Source organism: Heterodontus francisci, chromosome 23 (genome assembly GCF_036365525.1).
Source record: "Heterodontus francisci isolate sHetFra1 chromosome 23, sHetFra1.hap1, whole genome shotgun sequence".
Taxonomy (NCBI): Eukaryota; Metazoa; Chordata; class Chondrichthyes; order Heterodontiformes; family Heterodontidae; genus Heterodontus; species Heterodontus francisci.
Genome location: NC_090393.1, coordinates 10,313,672 through 10,330,883, shown reverse-complemented (window position 1 = coordinate 10,330,883; position 17,212 = coordinate 10,313,672). Strand labels below are relative to the sequence as shown.

At 40.8% G+C, this 17,212-nt stretch overlaps 1 protein-coding gene across 8 annotated transcripts in view; it reads right to left on the bottom strand.

Moving 5' to 3' along the window:
- Positions 1-17,212, bottom strand: part of arvcfb (ARVCF delta catenin family member b) — a 391,994-nt gene that overhangs the window by 16,744 nt on the left and 358,038 nt on the right. For all 8 annotated transcript variants that reach the window (XM_068054661.1, XM_068054659.1, XM_068054662.1 and 5 more), the window contains 4 exons: positions 8,071-8,198; positions 6,040-6,190; positions 3,053-3,245; positions 458-569 (listed from right to left, as the gene is read on the bottom strand). In XM_068054661.1, coding sequence (XP_067910762.1) covers positions 458-569; positions 3,053-3,245; positions 6,040-6,190; positions 8,071-8,198 — 584 coding nt within the window. The remainder of the gene's footprint in view (positions 1-457; positions 570-3,052; positions 3,246-6,039; positions 6,191-8,070; positions 8,199-17,212) is intronic.

The window sequence follows — 17,212 nt, the reverse complement described above, 5'->3', positions numbered from 1 at the left end:
TAGTCGTCAAATAGTTTCTTGTAACAAACTGATTTATATAAAAGAGCAAGGAGTCAATAATATTTGTATATTCAGCACTTGCCATTTTTGATGCCTATCCCAGGTAGGCCAGAATGTGAGCTGTACTGTTATGTTGAGCCTGTAAAAAGCCCTTGCAGTCTAATCAAAATGGTGACTTGAATGTAGTACAAATGGCTACCTAAACTGAAAAATTACAGCATAATCCTGCCTTGAAGGCTTTAATGAATTAGTGATGGACATGTCAACATACCAATCTCTACAGCTTGCATTAAATGCAAACAACTTGCCATAAAACTGCTGACCTTGTAACAGTCTCTATTATGCAGCTAACAACCTCCCCCCACTATCCACCACCCCACTTCCACCAAAGATGCACCACATAAACCTAGGAATGATTTGAAATTTATTTACTTTGTGTCCTAAATGTGACTCTTACCTGGAAGTGAGACTTGTTCCAGCCATCTTTATGCAAAGCATTTCTCAACTCCTTGTAACTCCATACTGTCTGCAAGACATGAGCTGCAGCCTTCATCTCCCTTACTGACTGGCTATAATGATTAATTCAAAATTAGTACAATTAAAACTTGGTAAAAACAATGCATCTTTAATACAGATTCAAAGCATGTAACATAATGAAGATTACTGAAATGAAACTCGAGTTGCCTTTGTTTCAAACACAAAAAGGTTTCTCGTCACTTCTGCCAGCTTGGCCAATAACTTAACCATAGCTAAAAGTCTCATGCAATCCCCTAAACCTTAGAAAGGCATTTGGCTCTTGCAGCTGACAATCAAGTTAAATGGACCAGCTTGCATAAGAATTGAGTAGCTAGAAGCTAAGAGAACATATTTTGCTTAGCTGAAGAATCTCCTGAACTGCCAGTTATAAAGTGACGCCAATAGAAGCAATGGAGATATCAGAGTCCAACCACTGGAGAAATTCCAAAGTTTCAGGAAGCTTGAAAATACGAACTATACAAAACCATCTCAAACATATTATGAACAAGTATGCTGCTGATGTCTAACAGCAGCTTGTACAAACTGGATTTTACTAGAATAAAAGCAAAATACTGCGGATGCTGGAAATCTGAAATAAAAACAAGAAATGCTGGAACCACTCAGCAGGTCTGGCAGCATCTGTGGAAAGAGAAGCAGAGTTAACGTTTCGGGTCAGTGACCCTTCTTCGGAATAGCATGTGCCTATAGCATGACAATGTTCTTTAAGAAAACCACCCACACAGTAAATAAGGATAGAAAGGAAAAATGCGCCATAAAGATGATGGTGTCTTCTATGCCCTGAATTTTCCTACTTGCTAAATAGGCAACCTTCAAATTAGAGACCCTTAATCAAGAGCTATCACTGCATTGTCAAGGAAACCCATTCATACACACCACACAAGTGCTAGGCAATGACCATCTCCAACGCAGGTCTAACCACCTCCCCATGACATTCAGTGGCATTATCACCACTGAATCCCCTACTATAAACACCCTGAGGGTTAACATTGATCAGAAACTTGCTGAATCAGCCACATAAATACTGGCTGCAAGAGTGGGTCAGAAGCTGGGTATTTAAGACATTCAGCACCAGCCAGTTTGACTGACACCCCATTCACTCCCTTCACCACCGGCGCATCGTGACTGCAATGTGTATGTGCCATCGACAAGAGTGGTTCTCAAATTTTTTTGGTTGAAGGACCCTTTTTCAAATGGATTAGCAATTACTAATCCCTCAGCTAAACTATACTATCTAATACTCATAATATGAAAGTGTAACATGTAAAGAGTGTTTCAATAATGCTTTTAATATGCTTTTTTTAAAAAAAAGATGACAGGTAATTACTTACAGATATTAGTTAGATGGGTGTGCCTGCTTCTCACTGCAGAGTCTGTCTATACTTGGCAGGAGCATAGAGATAGAAGGAGCTGGGGTGGGGGAGAGCAGAAGTGCACCTCTGGCTGCTACTCACTTGCTTACTCTTGACCATGGCGTCCTGGGAGGTTGCCATGTTGCCCTCCTGTGGGCAGACCCCGTGTCATGGACCCCCTGGAAAGTCTCTGCAAACCCCAGTTTGAAAACCACTGATATACAAGATGCACTGCAGCAACTCGCCAAGGCTCCTTCGACAGTACCTTCCAAACCTCTAAAATCCTAGGAGAACAAGGGCAGCAGGCACATGGGAACACCACCTGCAAGTTCCCATCCAAGTCATACACCACCCTGATTTGGAAACATTTCACCATTCCTTCATCGCAGCGGGGTCAAAATCCGGCAACTCCCTATCTAACAATACTTTGGGTGTACCTACACAACATGGACTACAGTGGTTCAAGGGCTTGCCAGCAACACTCACATCCCATGAACAAATATTAAAAAACTCTAAGTTTACCAAGAGTAGTAATTCTTGAATAAGTGAGTACAGTACATGCGGCTACTCTGTAGCAGAACAGAGAACGTTACGTCAGATTTTCTAACACCATAGATTTCTATAGATTTAGAAGTCAGTTACTTTTTACTGCACAGTAACATTATGGATATAATAAATGAAACTTATTAAAGCTGCTATTTTCAGAAGCTACAAACTAAATATTTCAAAAGAGTAGAAATGCTATTCATCACCAAAGATGAAATAATGCGACACATGACAATTTTTGTTGCAAACATTCCTTGCTTTAGGTCATATTGTAAAATGTAGTTAAATCCCATTTTCTTGCAATGCCGAGTTGTGAAATAAGAAACACTCCCAGTTTTAGTTCTTAATTCACTCACCCATTGAAAACAGCAAAAAACCTACAATGATGTAGCATAAAACTGCAGTGAAATGCGAGTTTACGCCTCCAATACTTGGTGAGGTTAGTTCATTATTTACTGGTCAAGAAAATATGTGTTGCACACCTTATGTTGGATTGGTTACAAAATAAAATCTTGGTTCTGTAATTGCAGTGTTTTGGGAACATAACTGAACACCAAAAAAAAGGAAAGTATGTTCTATTCCAGAGAACTTTCTAGCTAATTTATAATTGTTTCATTTACCTGGATTTGTTGATTGCCACAAGCTTCTCAATACCCTGCACTTGAATCAGGGATCTGGCATTCGATGAACTGTCAGTAACAATTTCATGGATCGTGTTGAGTATTGCTACTATCGTGTCTTCTTCAAGGTTCTTGGCAGGTCTTTGTTGACCACCCGTCAGATTGCTTACCAGATCATGCATAGCATAATTACCTGCAGGAGAGCATGAGGGCAGAAAATACAACCACGAAAACCCAATTATTGAATATACTTTACAAGGATGATAAGACAGCAGAATGGAATAGATTAGCGAGGCGGTGGCATAGTGGTAATGTCACTGGATTAGTACACCAGAGCCCGTGTTAATACTTTGGGGACATGGGTTCGAATCCCACTACAGCTGTTGGTGAAATCTGAATTCAATTAATAAATCTGTAATTAAAAGCAATGAAACCATTGTCAATTGTTGTAAAAACACATCTCATTCTCTAATGTCCTTTAGCAGCTGCCCTGGCTACGATCCCCAAGCTGCAAAAATATATACCAATACCTATTTCAGAGTAACCTTTAGGGAAGGAAATCTGCTGCCCTAACTTGGTCTGGCCTACATGTGACTCCAGACCCACAGAAATGTGGTTGATGCTTAAATGCCCTTGGAAACACCCAGCAAGTCACTCAGTTCAAGGGCAATTAGGGATGGGCAACAAATGCTGGACTAGCCAGCGACGCCAACATCCCACAAACGAATAAAAAAATCATTTTAAGACGACTGAGTTAACCTAATTTGTTGCTGCAATAGAGCCACAGACCTTTTGCTGTTGGTGATAAATGCATCCCTGTTCTGCATTGCCAGGTATAATGTCTTCACATTAATAGTTAACCCTTAACATCTAGTTTAGAAGGCCTTATAGAAATTGATAAATCATCTGTTGAACTGCAGAAAAGTATTTCAATGGGTTTTATGTTCTGAGCCCATTTCACTACCTGCAGTTTATCCAAAGCATGAACTGAAACATTGAGCTGAAGACCATTAAAATTGGCTTGGTTTCATGCTCATAATGTCTTAGTGTATCATTTTCATAGACTTAACTGAAAACCATCTTAAGAATCCGTTGACAGGAAATATTTTCTATGGCCTTACATAGTAATTTTCTTCAAAAATGTTGATATTCTTTTTGAAGATAAGTAAACCCCTAACTTCTCACCTGTCTCCCTTCACATTATTCTTGCAAGTCAGTTGCTCCCCCAATGTTACTCTGAACCAGGTATGGTGTAGATTTTTACAGCTTGGGATCGTAGCCAGGACAGCTACTGATCTTTGACAAATTGGACAATCAAGTCAGAGGTAGTAGATAGCCCCCTCCTTTTAAAAGCCTTCAATGGCACTGCATCACTTTGTTTACCTCAAAGAGTTGACCTCTGTCAGAGGGTAATCTACGACATTAATCGGGCACAAAGGATCTAGATTCTCACAGACGAATGGAATGTAAAAGTCTGGGCTCTCAGTTGGTCTATCAAGTCCCAGGTAAAATAAACTTGATCAGATTCATTATAGGTGGCTCCAATTTCATAGCAAAGCACATTTACATTCCCAAGGTCAAATTGATGGTCTGTCTGGGACACAGAAAAATCGCAGCCATGCAGTTTGAGATGGCAAACTGTTCTTCGGAGGTCATGGGACTTTATTAGGCAGAAATCTAAACTGACTTGGTAATGCTCTAATGCTGACATAATTGCCAGATCTTGTTTTCTTCAGCACCTATCATACTAAGCAAATACATTTTTAAATTATTTTAATAAACTGAAAGCACCTTTATGGCAAAGACAATAGATCCTAAGTTGCTTTAAAGTACGAGATGGGGATGCCTCAATTTGTGAAACCCAAAGAAAATGAAATATTTTTGCTGCTTTGCAGTGCTGTTTGTATATCCAAAATATAACTCGTATTCTTAATGGAGCTCTTATTAGTCACAGGTTGTACATGGACTGTTATTCTGATGGCCTGTGCATGAGATTGTACCACTTTAAGGCAACATAAATAGTGATAAAATCATTCCTAGTCGTCAGGTAGAATTTTTTTTAAAACTAGATATACTTGGAAAAATCAACCAAAGGTACCATTTAAAAGGAGTGAAAAATCAACTAAATGCTACGAAACTCAAAATATTATCTTTTTACACTCAATGCTATCGAACTCTACAGGGGCATGAGAGGACATCCTTGGTTGTTATTTAAGGCGGACCAAGGGAACCTGAGGAGGCCTTATATTTGACTCTTCAAAAAAAAAACTAAACAATTTGCGGTAGGCAGCCAAGTACTCATGATTAAAATCTTCAACATTCCCTTCCCACAACCCAAGTCAAGGGAATGAATTCCATTGCTGTTTAAAACTTCAAACTGAAGAACTTGACTTTTGTTTGGGGGGGGGGGGGGGGGGCGGGGAGGTGGGGGGAGTAGAATTTTGTCACTCTTCAACTGGGTCACCATGTAGCGTGCAACTTCTCAATTCTGAAAGGGGAATACAAAGAAAGACAGGCCATCTCCTTCTTGGCATTAGAAACCACAGAAGTTTGCAGCCAACTGGTCTGTCAACTCATCCTCGGCTGGTTCCATAGTCCCCTCTATGGTTTCTTGCTGGCACACTGCTTCCCTCAATTGAGTGACAGTATATATTAATAACTTTCAAAGCCACTGATCATACCATCCTGCCATCAGATGAGATAGTTCCCTTGGACAGGATGAGACAGATCATGACAGTTTTCCTCTGCCATGAGCTTCAGTCATTCACTTTAGTGCACTCCATTCAACAGGCTAAATAAAAACTGGCAAAACTGAGACACAAGGACCAAGTTCAAATGACAGTTGAGACTAGAATTTCAATGAGTGCCTTCTGGAAGAGAATCCACTGTTTTGCCACAAGGGCAGCCATTGGCTAACTCAAGACAAGATGATACATCAAAAAAAGCTACAAAAACTAAGATCATGATATTTATCTTTGGTACTTTACCTATGAGATCCTTATTGCGCCCATCTACAGACAGGTTTCGCAATGCGATTGCCACAGCTCGTACAACCTTATCAGAATCTGATCTCAGCAGCTCTACCAAAATTGGGAGGCCCTTCTCTTTCCGCACAGTTGAACGAATGTAACTGGACCACTGCAATTACAAGCAAAATTACCAAATTCATATCAGTACAAACTTGCACATTATAAAGTTATTTCACAAATTAGAGAAACAGAACTCTCTGTTGACCAGTATGGATTTCCTTAATATATGAAAGGTACTCAGTTTAGTAAGGTATATTTACTGACACTGAAGAGTTAAAACTCGGATCATGAAGGAGCAGTTGTGGTATAACTCAGCCCATAAATGTGGAATTCACACAGAAGAATTAGTTGAGAATTTGAAGAGCAAACCATCATTTACCCTTTTAAAAAAAAATGAAACCTTTAAAACTAAAACACTGTTAAAACAACAAATATTGATGACCTCGCCTAGGGGGTATCTGCTTCAACAGCGCACATCAATTCAGCACCTCAGCAAGCTCAATAAACTCCAACACAGTATCGTTAAAACAAAATGAAAGAAAGGTCCAGCAGGCATCTCAAAGAGAGAAGTTCTTATGGTTCATTAGACCCTGATGAGGTTCTGTTGATCTAGCTTTGTTTTTCAGATATTTTTGACCTGTATGCATTTTTTTTAAATTAACAAATTTCCAGCATTTTACTAAATTTCAAATTAATCATTTGTGTGAAGTTATTAAAAATAAATTCTCAATTCTTGGTAACATTTGACGTCTAAAGTATAATTATGGATGTGGATATTTCTTCTAAGTGGCATGTCCCAAAATATTTCAGTAATGTTTCATAATCCTAAAAAAAATTAGAAATAAATGTATTGACATTTCCACACTTGCACATTTTTATGCATATTATTTTCCCCCTCTCCTCCATAATTTACATTTGTTTTCAGATGAGTACAATGAGCACTTAACCAAGATGTAAAAGCTATTTTAAAAAAAACTAAGCAAACCAACTTCTCTTCCAATGGCTATTTCTCCACTCTCTTCATCCCCACCTTCGCCACCCACCAAGCTCCGACCAGTGACTGCTCCTTCATGCAGTGCAAGCACGCAACCACAGTATCCACAATGTGCTCTGCAGCTGTTTAATAAAAGCCCAGAATTTTGAACAAGTTGCAATTTGTTTAGGAGCCAAACATTCTTGGGAAAGTTTTACAGCACATCTTTAAAGCTCAAGCTGGCTAGTAAGAAGTGCGATATGTAGTCCCTGAAGCTCTGACAAGTCAGAGTGACCTGGTGTGTTTCACAGGATCTGCCAGGGTCCATGTGGACTGTTGCTTGGAATTCTTCAGCTCACCCAGCTTTGCAGAGCTTCACGAACTTCATGCAACTAGTGCAGCTCCAACAGCATGATTACCCTTACTAGAACGCACTTCGCCCTGGTGAAGCAATGCCATTCTTCCTCACCCCTTACCAAAAACGTCTTTCAGATCAATATTGTCTGATACGTTGGCCACTAGCCACATGCAGCTAACTGGGAATCCAGATATGGATAACTGCATTTCTAAATAAATAGTCACCATTGCTGGGAATGTGATCTCAATACACGAGTATGCATGTGTCCTTTGTGTGTTTGCTGGTAATGTTAAGCCAAAAAACAGAAAATGCAAGTTTTATTCTGATCATTGAATACTTTAATTCCTTGGTTACCGAGTGGTGATAGCTATTTGTGAAGTAAATAACCCTGTATTGAGTGTACGTGAGAGTTTTCTACTAAAATGAGTGCAGATGGCTGAAACAGTGTCACTTTAGCCACGCTTGTGGCTAACAGAAATTTCGATTAGGAAAATGCTATTTGCCAACTAAAACATTGATACAAGTTAGATCCCTCTGCAGAGAAATTATCATTTGCAGGCGGGGTGGAGAAAGAGGATTTGTTAGCAATTGGGGTGTGGCATTCAAAACTGTGAAACCTCCAGTAATATTTCAGTATTACCCATATTACTGCACTCACCATCCACTGCCCAGCACTTAGGTTCTGCAGAGCACCTGCTGCAGCCTCCAATGTGTTGTAATTTCGACTTTCTGTCAGCAAGGACAAGTAGAGTCGAACCACCTCGGGCTGGTACAATAGCTCATAGCCTGAGAAGATATGAATGACATTTAATTCACATGCATTAACTCAACTCACCGTCACTCTCTCTGCAAGAAAAGAGCGGCAGGTTTCAGTTCCATGTCCATAAAAAGCTTAATATATATTGTGAATAAATATGGTGAGCAAGAAGCACAAATTACTATGGGGAGGTATTATTTAACAGAATTAACGTATATGCTTTAGCCTACAGCATGACTGGGAGCTGAAAATTCTTGATTATGTAACAGACATATTCTCAGATGAAGATAATTCAGCTGGCGTTCCTTGGATGAACAGAGGAGGTAAAATTGATGTGATACTGGGGGAAAAAGCAAAGAGGCATACAACAAATCTAGGGCTATTAGTAAAAAATAAAATTGAGTGAAACACAGAAAATATAGAGAAGGAATATAATAGGAGATTAGAACACAAGGATAAGTAGAAAGGATGGCAGGTAATACAGGGAGACAGTAAAGGATTTTGTGATAAGTAAATGAACAAAAGGAATAGTCCCAATCAGAGGTTAAAAAGCAAATCTTATGGAGGATGAAGGGATAGCAGAGATACAGAATGAGTACTTTGCTTCAGTTTTCATGAAAGAAGGTAGGAGTGAGAATTAAAAAATACAACATGAACTGCAGCAATTAGATAAGATAACGATTAGGTAAGGAAGTAGTTCTGAGAAAATTGGTGAAATTCAGTGGGAAAGGTACCCGGGTCCTGACAGCATGCATCGAAGAATGCCGAGTGAAGTCAGAGAGTAAATAGTAGAGGCTCTGATAACATTCTTCCAAACCTTCCAAGATGTAGAAGTTGTGCCAGAGGATTGGAAGATTGTAAATTTAACGCTGTTCAAAATAAATCAGTTATAAGGAATGAGTATGCTTCAGTAGGCCATACCATGGGTTAAAATTACTCAATCTAGAAAGCATAGATTAATTAAAAGTCATCCAAGCATGATTTACGAAAGACAAATCGTGTCTGGCCAACTCATTGGAAGTTGGTTGAAGGACAAAAAACAAAAGTTGTGGTTAATGCACGGTTTTCAAACTGCAGGGATGGAATCAGTGCTCTCCCTTAGGGGGGAGTATTAGAATGATCACTCCTCTCAATATATAGGCAGATTATCAAAATTTGCTAAAGAAAATTAAGTAGTTGTTTAACTGGGAAGGAAGTTAATAAAGCAGCCAGATAGACACGAGATGAAATTTGTGCTGCTGCCTTTTGGGAAGAAAAAGGAGACAAAATAGGAAAAAAAATTAAAAGGAGCAGAGGTCAAAGGAGACGTAGGGGGTTCAAATGTACCAATCTTTATAATTGGAAGGACCAGTTGAAAATGCTGTTGGAAAAAAAATCATGCATTCTTACATTTTGTAACTATGGGCATAGAGTACAAAGGTAACAATGTAATGCTAAACCTATCATAATTTCCTTTCCATAAAAATAGAGGTTGAGGAAATCTGATTGAGGCATTTAAAATTAAGTGGTCTTGTTAAAGAAAATGGGAAAAACACAATTTCACTGATTGGTGTTAGTAAAAGTGAAAATAAATGTAGTATCACTGCCAAAAGAATGAAGCGAGAGGTTAGCAGAGCTTTTGTTTAATGTGGAGTTGGATATAGAATGGCTCCCCAGAAAAAGTGGCAGAAGCAGATTCAAATTACTTTTTAGAAAGGGAAGCAGATAAAAAATTATTTTTGTGAATAAAGGATAAGTAAGTGGGACTAAGTGGATAGCACTTTTAGAGAGCTGGCACAAGCCTAACGGCTGAAAGTATTTTACAGCACAGAAAAAGGCCTATGATTCTATGAATACACTTACAAAATAAAAGAAAGACAAATTTAAATGATTGCTAGGGACAATATTTGCAGACTATTCAACATTGCATGATGAACATTTTTTTTCTTTTAAATCTCTCATTCCTCCACCCCAGCGAAAAATTCCATGTGCCCAGAAGAAACAGTCCCTTGAACTTGATAACCAATCTGCATTCATATATTGGGCTGATTCATACAAGAAGCTGGGAACTGATTAATGCTTCACTGTTAAGTGTCTTAATTTAGTCAATCTCATCTTTCCAAAAAAAAGTGAGAAGTTCCTTGGATCCATTTACATGTCAGACGGTACAACCATTATGTGTGGAATACTAAATCTGGCACCCCAACCTAACAGAATCCTTATGTTGAACTTTTAATCTATCCTAAAGGTGTATTCACATTAGTCACAGTCATGTAATGAACTGCTAGTGTGCTGCAATGTGTTACTATAATAAAACTAAACAGTAGTGTATTTAACTTTCTTGTGGGGGTGTGGGAAGGTAAAGTGAGAGAAGATGGCAGAGGAGGAAGAAAGAGAAGGAGGAGGAGAGGTCAGCCTTGGGTTACAATTTTTTTTTTTTAAACCTCTGATCTACACAGGTCCATTCCAACCAGACTAATGTCATGATCATTTCCAAGTGAGGATGACTAGCTGAACTGGTATGGATGAAATGGACACATCATGTAGGTACAGTCCAGGCAGGGGGAGGAAAGCTGAACCACACTTCAATGGAGTCTCAGAAATGTTCGAGCACAGAAGAAAACCATCTGTTTCATTGCTTAAACATCTCAGAAGTGCACTAGTAGCATATCTGGTACAGTTCAAATCAATGAAGCTTTTTTTGTAAAGCAGGGGTGGAAAGAAGGGAAAGACATGTAGATTTCCACCATCACTCCACTACATAATATGGCCTGACTCAGCCATAAAACGGTCAATGCCCAAAACACTAGCAACCTGATGACAAAATATAGCTTTATAGTTGGAACTTTATGTAACTACAATATTGATTTTAGTTGGCTTGTATTTGTGCAAGGCCAGGTGGTCTTTCCTTAGTAATATTCATATTTCAGTGTCTTATACAGCCCAACATTTAGCAGCCTCATGGCGCCATTAACTACATGCTGTTAAATATAATACATGACTACTGACACTGGAGTTTGTCAAATATGGCAGGATAAAGAGCTGTTCTTTAACCCATGTGATCAGAAAATGGTTTTAAAAAAACATACTAAGCGGGCATCTCAGTGAACAACATTCCTGCAGACACATTCAAAGCCAGGAGCAGGATGAACAAGTACTAGGGAAGGATAGCAGCTGGAATAATTATTGATGATAATCTTTGCTCAGTGCTTGCCAAACACATTTCAATAAGGACTCAAATTTCTACTTATAAAGGCAGTCTGAAATGTGTTTGTGAAGTGTTCACCAAGCTGCATTCTTTAACCCTAAATATAATGTATTTTGAACTGCTCAAAGCAGCAGCAGGGTAAATCTAAATGCAAAGTAATACCATTGAATTACTTGAAGTTATTTTTTTCCACTTTGTATTTTAGAGTTTAAGACATTAGCAACCCACAGAAAAAACATATTTCCATCAACTCCTTTTGGGAGTTTTTGTCTATTCCCATAATTTTTTTTTAAAAACGCTGCGCAAATGAATACACAATGAATATTAATTTCAGTAACAAACTGGGGAGATTCAATAATCATCCTAAGTATTCAGCAATTCCTCTTCACCAAAACCAGCAACATTTAAAGATTACCTTCCGGGAGCCAAGCAAAGTGGCGCAGACCTGCAGGGAGAATCACCGACCGAGGAGAGAATAAATAGAGGCTGAGGATCGCGGCCTGGTTACTTACCTTCTGGGAGCAGAGCGGAGTGAAGCGGACCTGCGGGGAGAATCACTGACCGAGGAGAGGATAAAACCAGGCGCGCCAGAGTGTTTGAAAAAATCAAGTGACATCACAGGAAAGCTGCAAGATGATTGGTTGGTGAGTAACTGCTGTTGGACAATAGCTCTAAATAGCTGCCTTAGTAACTAAAGAAAGAAAGGTCTACAGTTTATTTTCATATATAGTAAATAGTGCTTTTTAAGGAGTTCTGTAGTAATGAGGACCAGGGAAGAAGGGCCTTAGAGTAATTGATATTATTTGATATTAATCATCTTCCAAAAGATTTGATTTAAAGGGTTAAGTCATGGCAGGAGAGCTCAAAGCCATGGTGTGCTCCTCGTGCTCTATGTGGGAAGCCAGGAACAATTCCAATGCCCGGGACCAGCATGTGTGCAGGATACGTCTCCAGCTGCAGCTCCTGGAAAGCCCGGGTTTCAGAGCTGGAGCGGCAGCTGGGGACACTGTGGAGTATCCACGAGGTGGAGAGTATCATGGATAGCACGTATAGAGAGGTGGTCACACCACAGGCTCAGACACCACAGGCAGGAAGGGAGTGGGTGACCACCAGGCAGTGCAGGAATCTCCTGTGGCTATTGCGCTGCAAAACAGATATACTGCTTTGGATACTGTTGGGGGGAATGGCCTCTCACGGGAAATCAGCAACAGCCCAATTCGTTGCACCACAGTTGGCTCTGCTGCACAGGGGAGGAGTAAAAAGTGTGGCAATGCAAGTTATAGGGGATTCAATTGTAAGGGGAATAGACAGGCGTTTCTGTGGCCGTAAACGAGACTCCAGGATGGTATGATGCCTCCCTGGTGCTAGGGTTAAGGATGTCTCAGAGCGGTTACAGGACATTCTGAAGGGGGAGGGTGAACAGCCAGTGGTCGTGGTACACATTGGTACAAACAACGTAGGTTAAAAAAAAAAGATGAGGTCCTAAAAGCAGAATATAGGGAGTTAGTAAGTAAGTTGAAATGTAGGACCTCAAAGATCGCAATCTCAGGATTACTACCAGTGCACATGTTAGTCAGAGTAGAAATAGCAGGATATACTGGATGAATATGTGGCTGAAGAGATGGTGGGAGGGGCAGGGTTTTAGATTCCTGGGACACTGGCTCTGGGGGAGGTGGGACCAGTACAAGCTGGACGGGTTACACCTGGGCACGATCGGGACTGATGTTCTGGGGGAGTATTTGCTAGAGTGGTTGGGGAGGGTTTAAACTAAAATGGCAGGGGGATGGGAACCTTTGCAAGGAGGAGGAGGAGTGGGGGGGGGGGGGGGCTCAAAGACAAGAACTAAAGACAGTAAGGGGAAGAAAAGTGATAGAGAAATCAAGGGCCAGAATCAAACAGGGCCACAGTGAAAAATAGTGGAAAGGGGACAAGTAATGTTACAAAGACAAGCCTTAAGGCTTTGTGCCTTAACGCGCGGAGCATTTGCAATAAAGTGAACGAATTTATCGCGCAAAGATGTAAACGGGTATGATATAGTCAGGATTACGGAGACACGGCTGCAGGGTGACCAGGGATGGGAAATGGACATCCAAAGGTATTCAGTATTTAGGAAGGACAGACAAAAAGTAAAAGGCAGTGGAGTTGCGTTGCTGGTTAAAGAGGAAATTAATGCAATAATGAAGGATATTAGCTCTGACGATGTGAAATCTGTATGGATAGAGCTGAGAAACACTAAGGGGGCAAAAAAACGTTAGTGGAGGTTGTATATAGACCCCCAAACTGTAGTGGCGATGTTGGGAATGGCATTAAATAGGAATTTAGAGACACATGCGATAAAGGAACATCTGTAATTATGGGTGATTTTAATCTGCATACAGATTGGGCAAATCAAGTTAGTCACAATACCCTAGAGCAGGATTTCATGGAGAGTATAGGGGATGGTGTTCTGGACCAATACGTTGAGGAACCAACTAGAGAACAGGCCATCCTAGACTGTGTAATGAGAGAGGAATAATTGACAATCTAGTTGTGAGAGACCCTTTGGGGATAAGCGACCACAATATGATAGAATTCTTCATCAAGATGGAGAGTGACGTAGTTGATTCTGAGACTATGGTCCTGAATCTTAAAAAAGGAAACTATGAAGGTATGAGGCACGTGTTGGGAGCAGTTTAGAATTCAGCAAAGGAAGACCAAGGGATTGATTAAGAAGGGGAAAATAGAGTAAGAGTGTAAGCTTGCGGGGAACATATAAACTGACCGTTGACTGTAAAAGTTTCTATAGGTAGGTGAATAGAAAAAGATTGGGGAAGACAAATGTAGGTCCCTTACAGTCAGAAATGGGAATTTATTATAGGGAACAAAGAAATGGCTGAACAACTAAATGCAGACTTTGGTTCTGTCTTCACAAAGGAGGACACAAATATTATACCAGAAATGTTGGGGAACACAGGGTTTAGTGAGAGGGAGGAACTGAAGGAAATCAGTATTACTAGAGAAATGGTGTTGGGGAAATTGATGGGATTGAAGGCCAATAAATCCCTAGGGCCTGATAACCTACATCCCAGAGAACTTAAGGAAGTGGGCCCAGAAATAGTGGATGCATGGGTGGTCATCTTGCAAAATTCTACAGACTCTGGAACAGTTCCTACAGATTGGAGAGTAGCTAACGTAACCCAACTATTTAAAATGGGAGGCAGAGAGAAAACAGGGAATTATAGACCAGTCAGCCTGACATTGGTAGTGGGGAAAATTCTAGAGTCCATTATCAAAGATTTTATAGCAGAGCACTTGGAGAACAGTGGTAGAATCAGACAGTCAGCATGGATTTACAAAAGGGAAATCATGCTGGACAAATCTAATAGAATTCTTTGAGGATATAACTAGTAGAGTGTGTCTTTGGGGATCCTGCCATCTTCCATGCGGCTCACATGGCCAAGCCATCTCAAGCGCCGCTGACTCAGTAGTGTGTATAAGCACATTGTACAGCGAGCTCGCCACTGGTATCAGACCCACCGGCCGTCCATGTCTCCGTTATAAAGACGTCTGCAAACGCGACATGAAATCGTGTGACATTGATCACAAGTCGTGGGAGTCAGTTGCCAGCATTCGCCAGAGCTGGCGGGCAGCCATAAAGACAGGGCTAAATTGTGGCGAGTCGAAGAGACTTAGTAGTTGGCAGGAAAAAAGACAGAGGCGCAAGGGGAGAGCCAACTGTGCAACAGCCCCAACAAACAAATTTCTCTGCAGCACCTGTGGAAGAGCCTGTCACTCCAGAATTGGCCTTTATAGCCACTCCAGGCGCTGCTTCACAAACCACTGACCACCTCCAGGCGCGTATCCATTGTCTCTCGAGATAAGGAGGCCCAAAAGAGAAAAAGAGATAACTAGTAGAGTTGATGAGGGACAGCCAGTGGATGTGGTTTATTTGGACTTTCAGAAGGCTTGAGACAAAGTCCCACATGTGAGATTAGGGCGTAAAATTACAGCGCATGGGACTGGAGGTAGTGTATTGCGATGGATAGAAAATTGGTTGGCAGACAGGAAACAAAGAGTAGGAATAAACGGGTCTTTTTCCGAACGACAGGCAGTGACTTGTGGGGTACCGCAGGGATCGGTGCTAGTAACGCCAGCTATTCACAGTATACATTATTAATTTAGATGAAGGAACTAAATGTAATATCTCCAAATTTGCAGATGACACAAACTGGGTGGGAGGGTGAGTTGTGAGGAGGATGCAGAGGGGCTTCAGGGTGATTTGGACAAGTTGAGTGGGCAAATGCATGGCAGATGCAGTGTAATATGGATAAATGTGCGGTTATCCACTTTGGCAGCAAAAACAGGAAGGCAGATTATCTGAACGGCTATAAACTGAGAGAGGGGAATATGCAATGAGACCTGGGTGTTCTCGTACACCAGTCGCTGAAGGTAAGCATGCAGGTGCAACAGGCGGTAAAAAAGGCAAATGGTATGTTGACCTTCATAGCGAGAGGATTGGAGTACAGGAGCAGGGATGTCTTGCTGCAATTATACAGGGCCTTGGTGAGGCCACACCTGGAATATTGTGTGCAGTTTTGGTCTCCTTATCTGAGGAAGGATGTTGTTGCTATAGAGGGAGTGCAGCCAAGGTTTACCAGACTGATTCCTGGGATGGCGGGACTGACGTATGAAGAGAGATTGCGTCGGTAAGGATTATATTCGCTGGAGTTCAGAAGAGTGAGGGGAGATCTCATAGAAACCTATAACATTCTAACAGGACTTGACAAGTTAGATGCAGGAAGGATGTTCCCGTTGGTGGGGAAGTCCAGAACCAGGGGTCATAGTCTAAGGATACAGGGTAAACCTTTCAGGACTGAAATGAGGGCAAATTTCTTCACCGAGAGTGGTGAGCCTGTGGAATTCACTACCACAGAAAGCAGTTGAGGTCGAAACATTTTATGTTTTCAAGAAGGAGTTAGATATAGCTCTTGGGGCAAAAGGGATCAAAAGGTATGGGGCGAAAGCAGGAACAGGTTACTGAGTTGGATGATCAGCCATGATCATAATGAATGGCGGAGCAGGCTCGAAGGACCAAATGGCCTACTCCTGCTCCTATTTTCTATGTTTCTATTATTAGATGAAAAAGGTCAAAGTACAGATGTCAAAATTAATTATTCATTACTGTAATTGCTCAGTAACTCATTTTGTAGTTTTCGATGGCACAAAGCACAGGTGCTTTAATATTTGGCAGCACAGTCTTGGGAAGGAATTTAATGTCTATATTTTTCTAGCGACATATTGTGGCAGTGAGCCAGGCACTTCTACCACATGGAACAAAAAATAAAAGCTAGCTATAAGGACTACTTTCTTCCCAACTGATAATGGTCTTGGTTTAAAATAGTAACGGCAGCAGGTGGACTGATCTATCAGATAGGAACACAGGAATTGCTGGACGAGAAAAAAAAAAACAGTTCATCGAGTTCACCTTCCACCAACCTGGTAGTCACATGGTACAATGATATTGGAGTTTTTGATAAATTGTGCTCGTCCAGTGAGGGAAGAGAGGACACTGAGCTCTAAACATTGACTAAATCTATTTCTGATTCACCAATAAAATGGTACTGCAACTGTTCAAAAGGCTTCACATCTCAATTGATTAGCATTGGAAGAGCTCTCAGTTCCACTCTTATCTATCCATTCATGGCCAGAGAATCTCTCAATGATATCTCTCCCCACCCCTGAACTGACCCCTTCTGACTCTGCCCCCTCCCCCTCAAGGATCTGTCATTGGTCCACTATTCTTGATCTACATGCTGTCCTTTGAAAATATGATGTACAGACATGGGGACCAGCCTTCAGATATAATCCACTGATGCC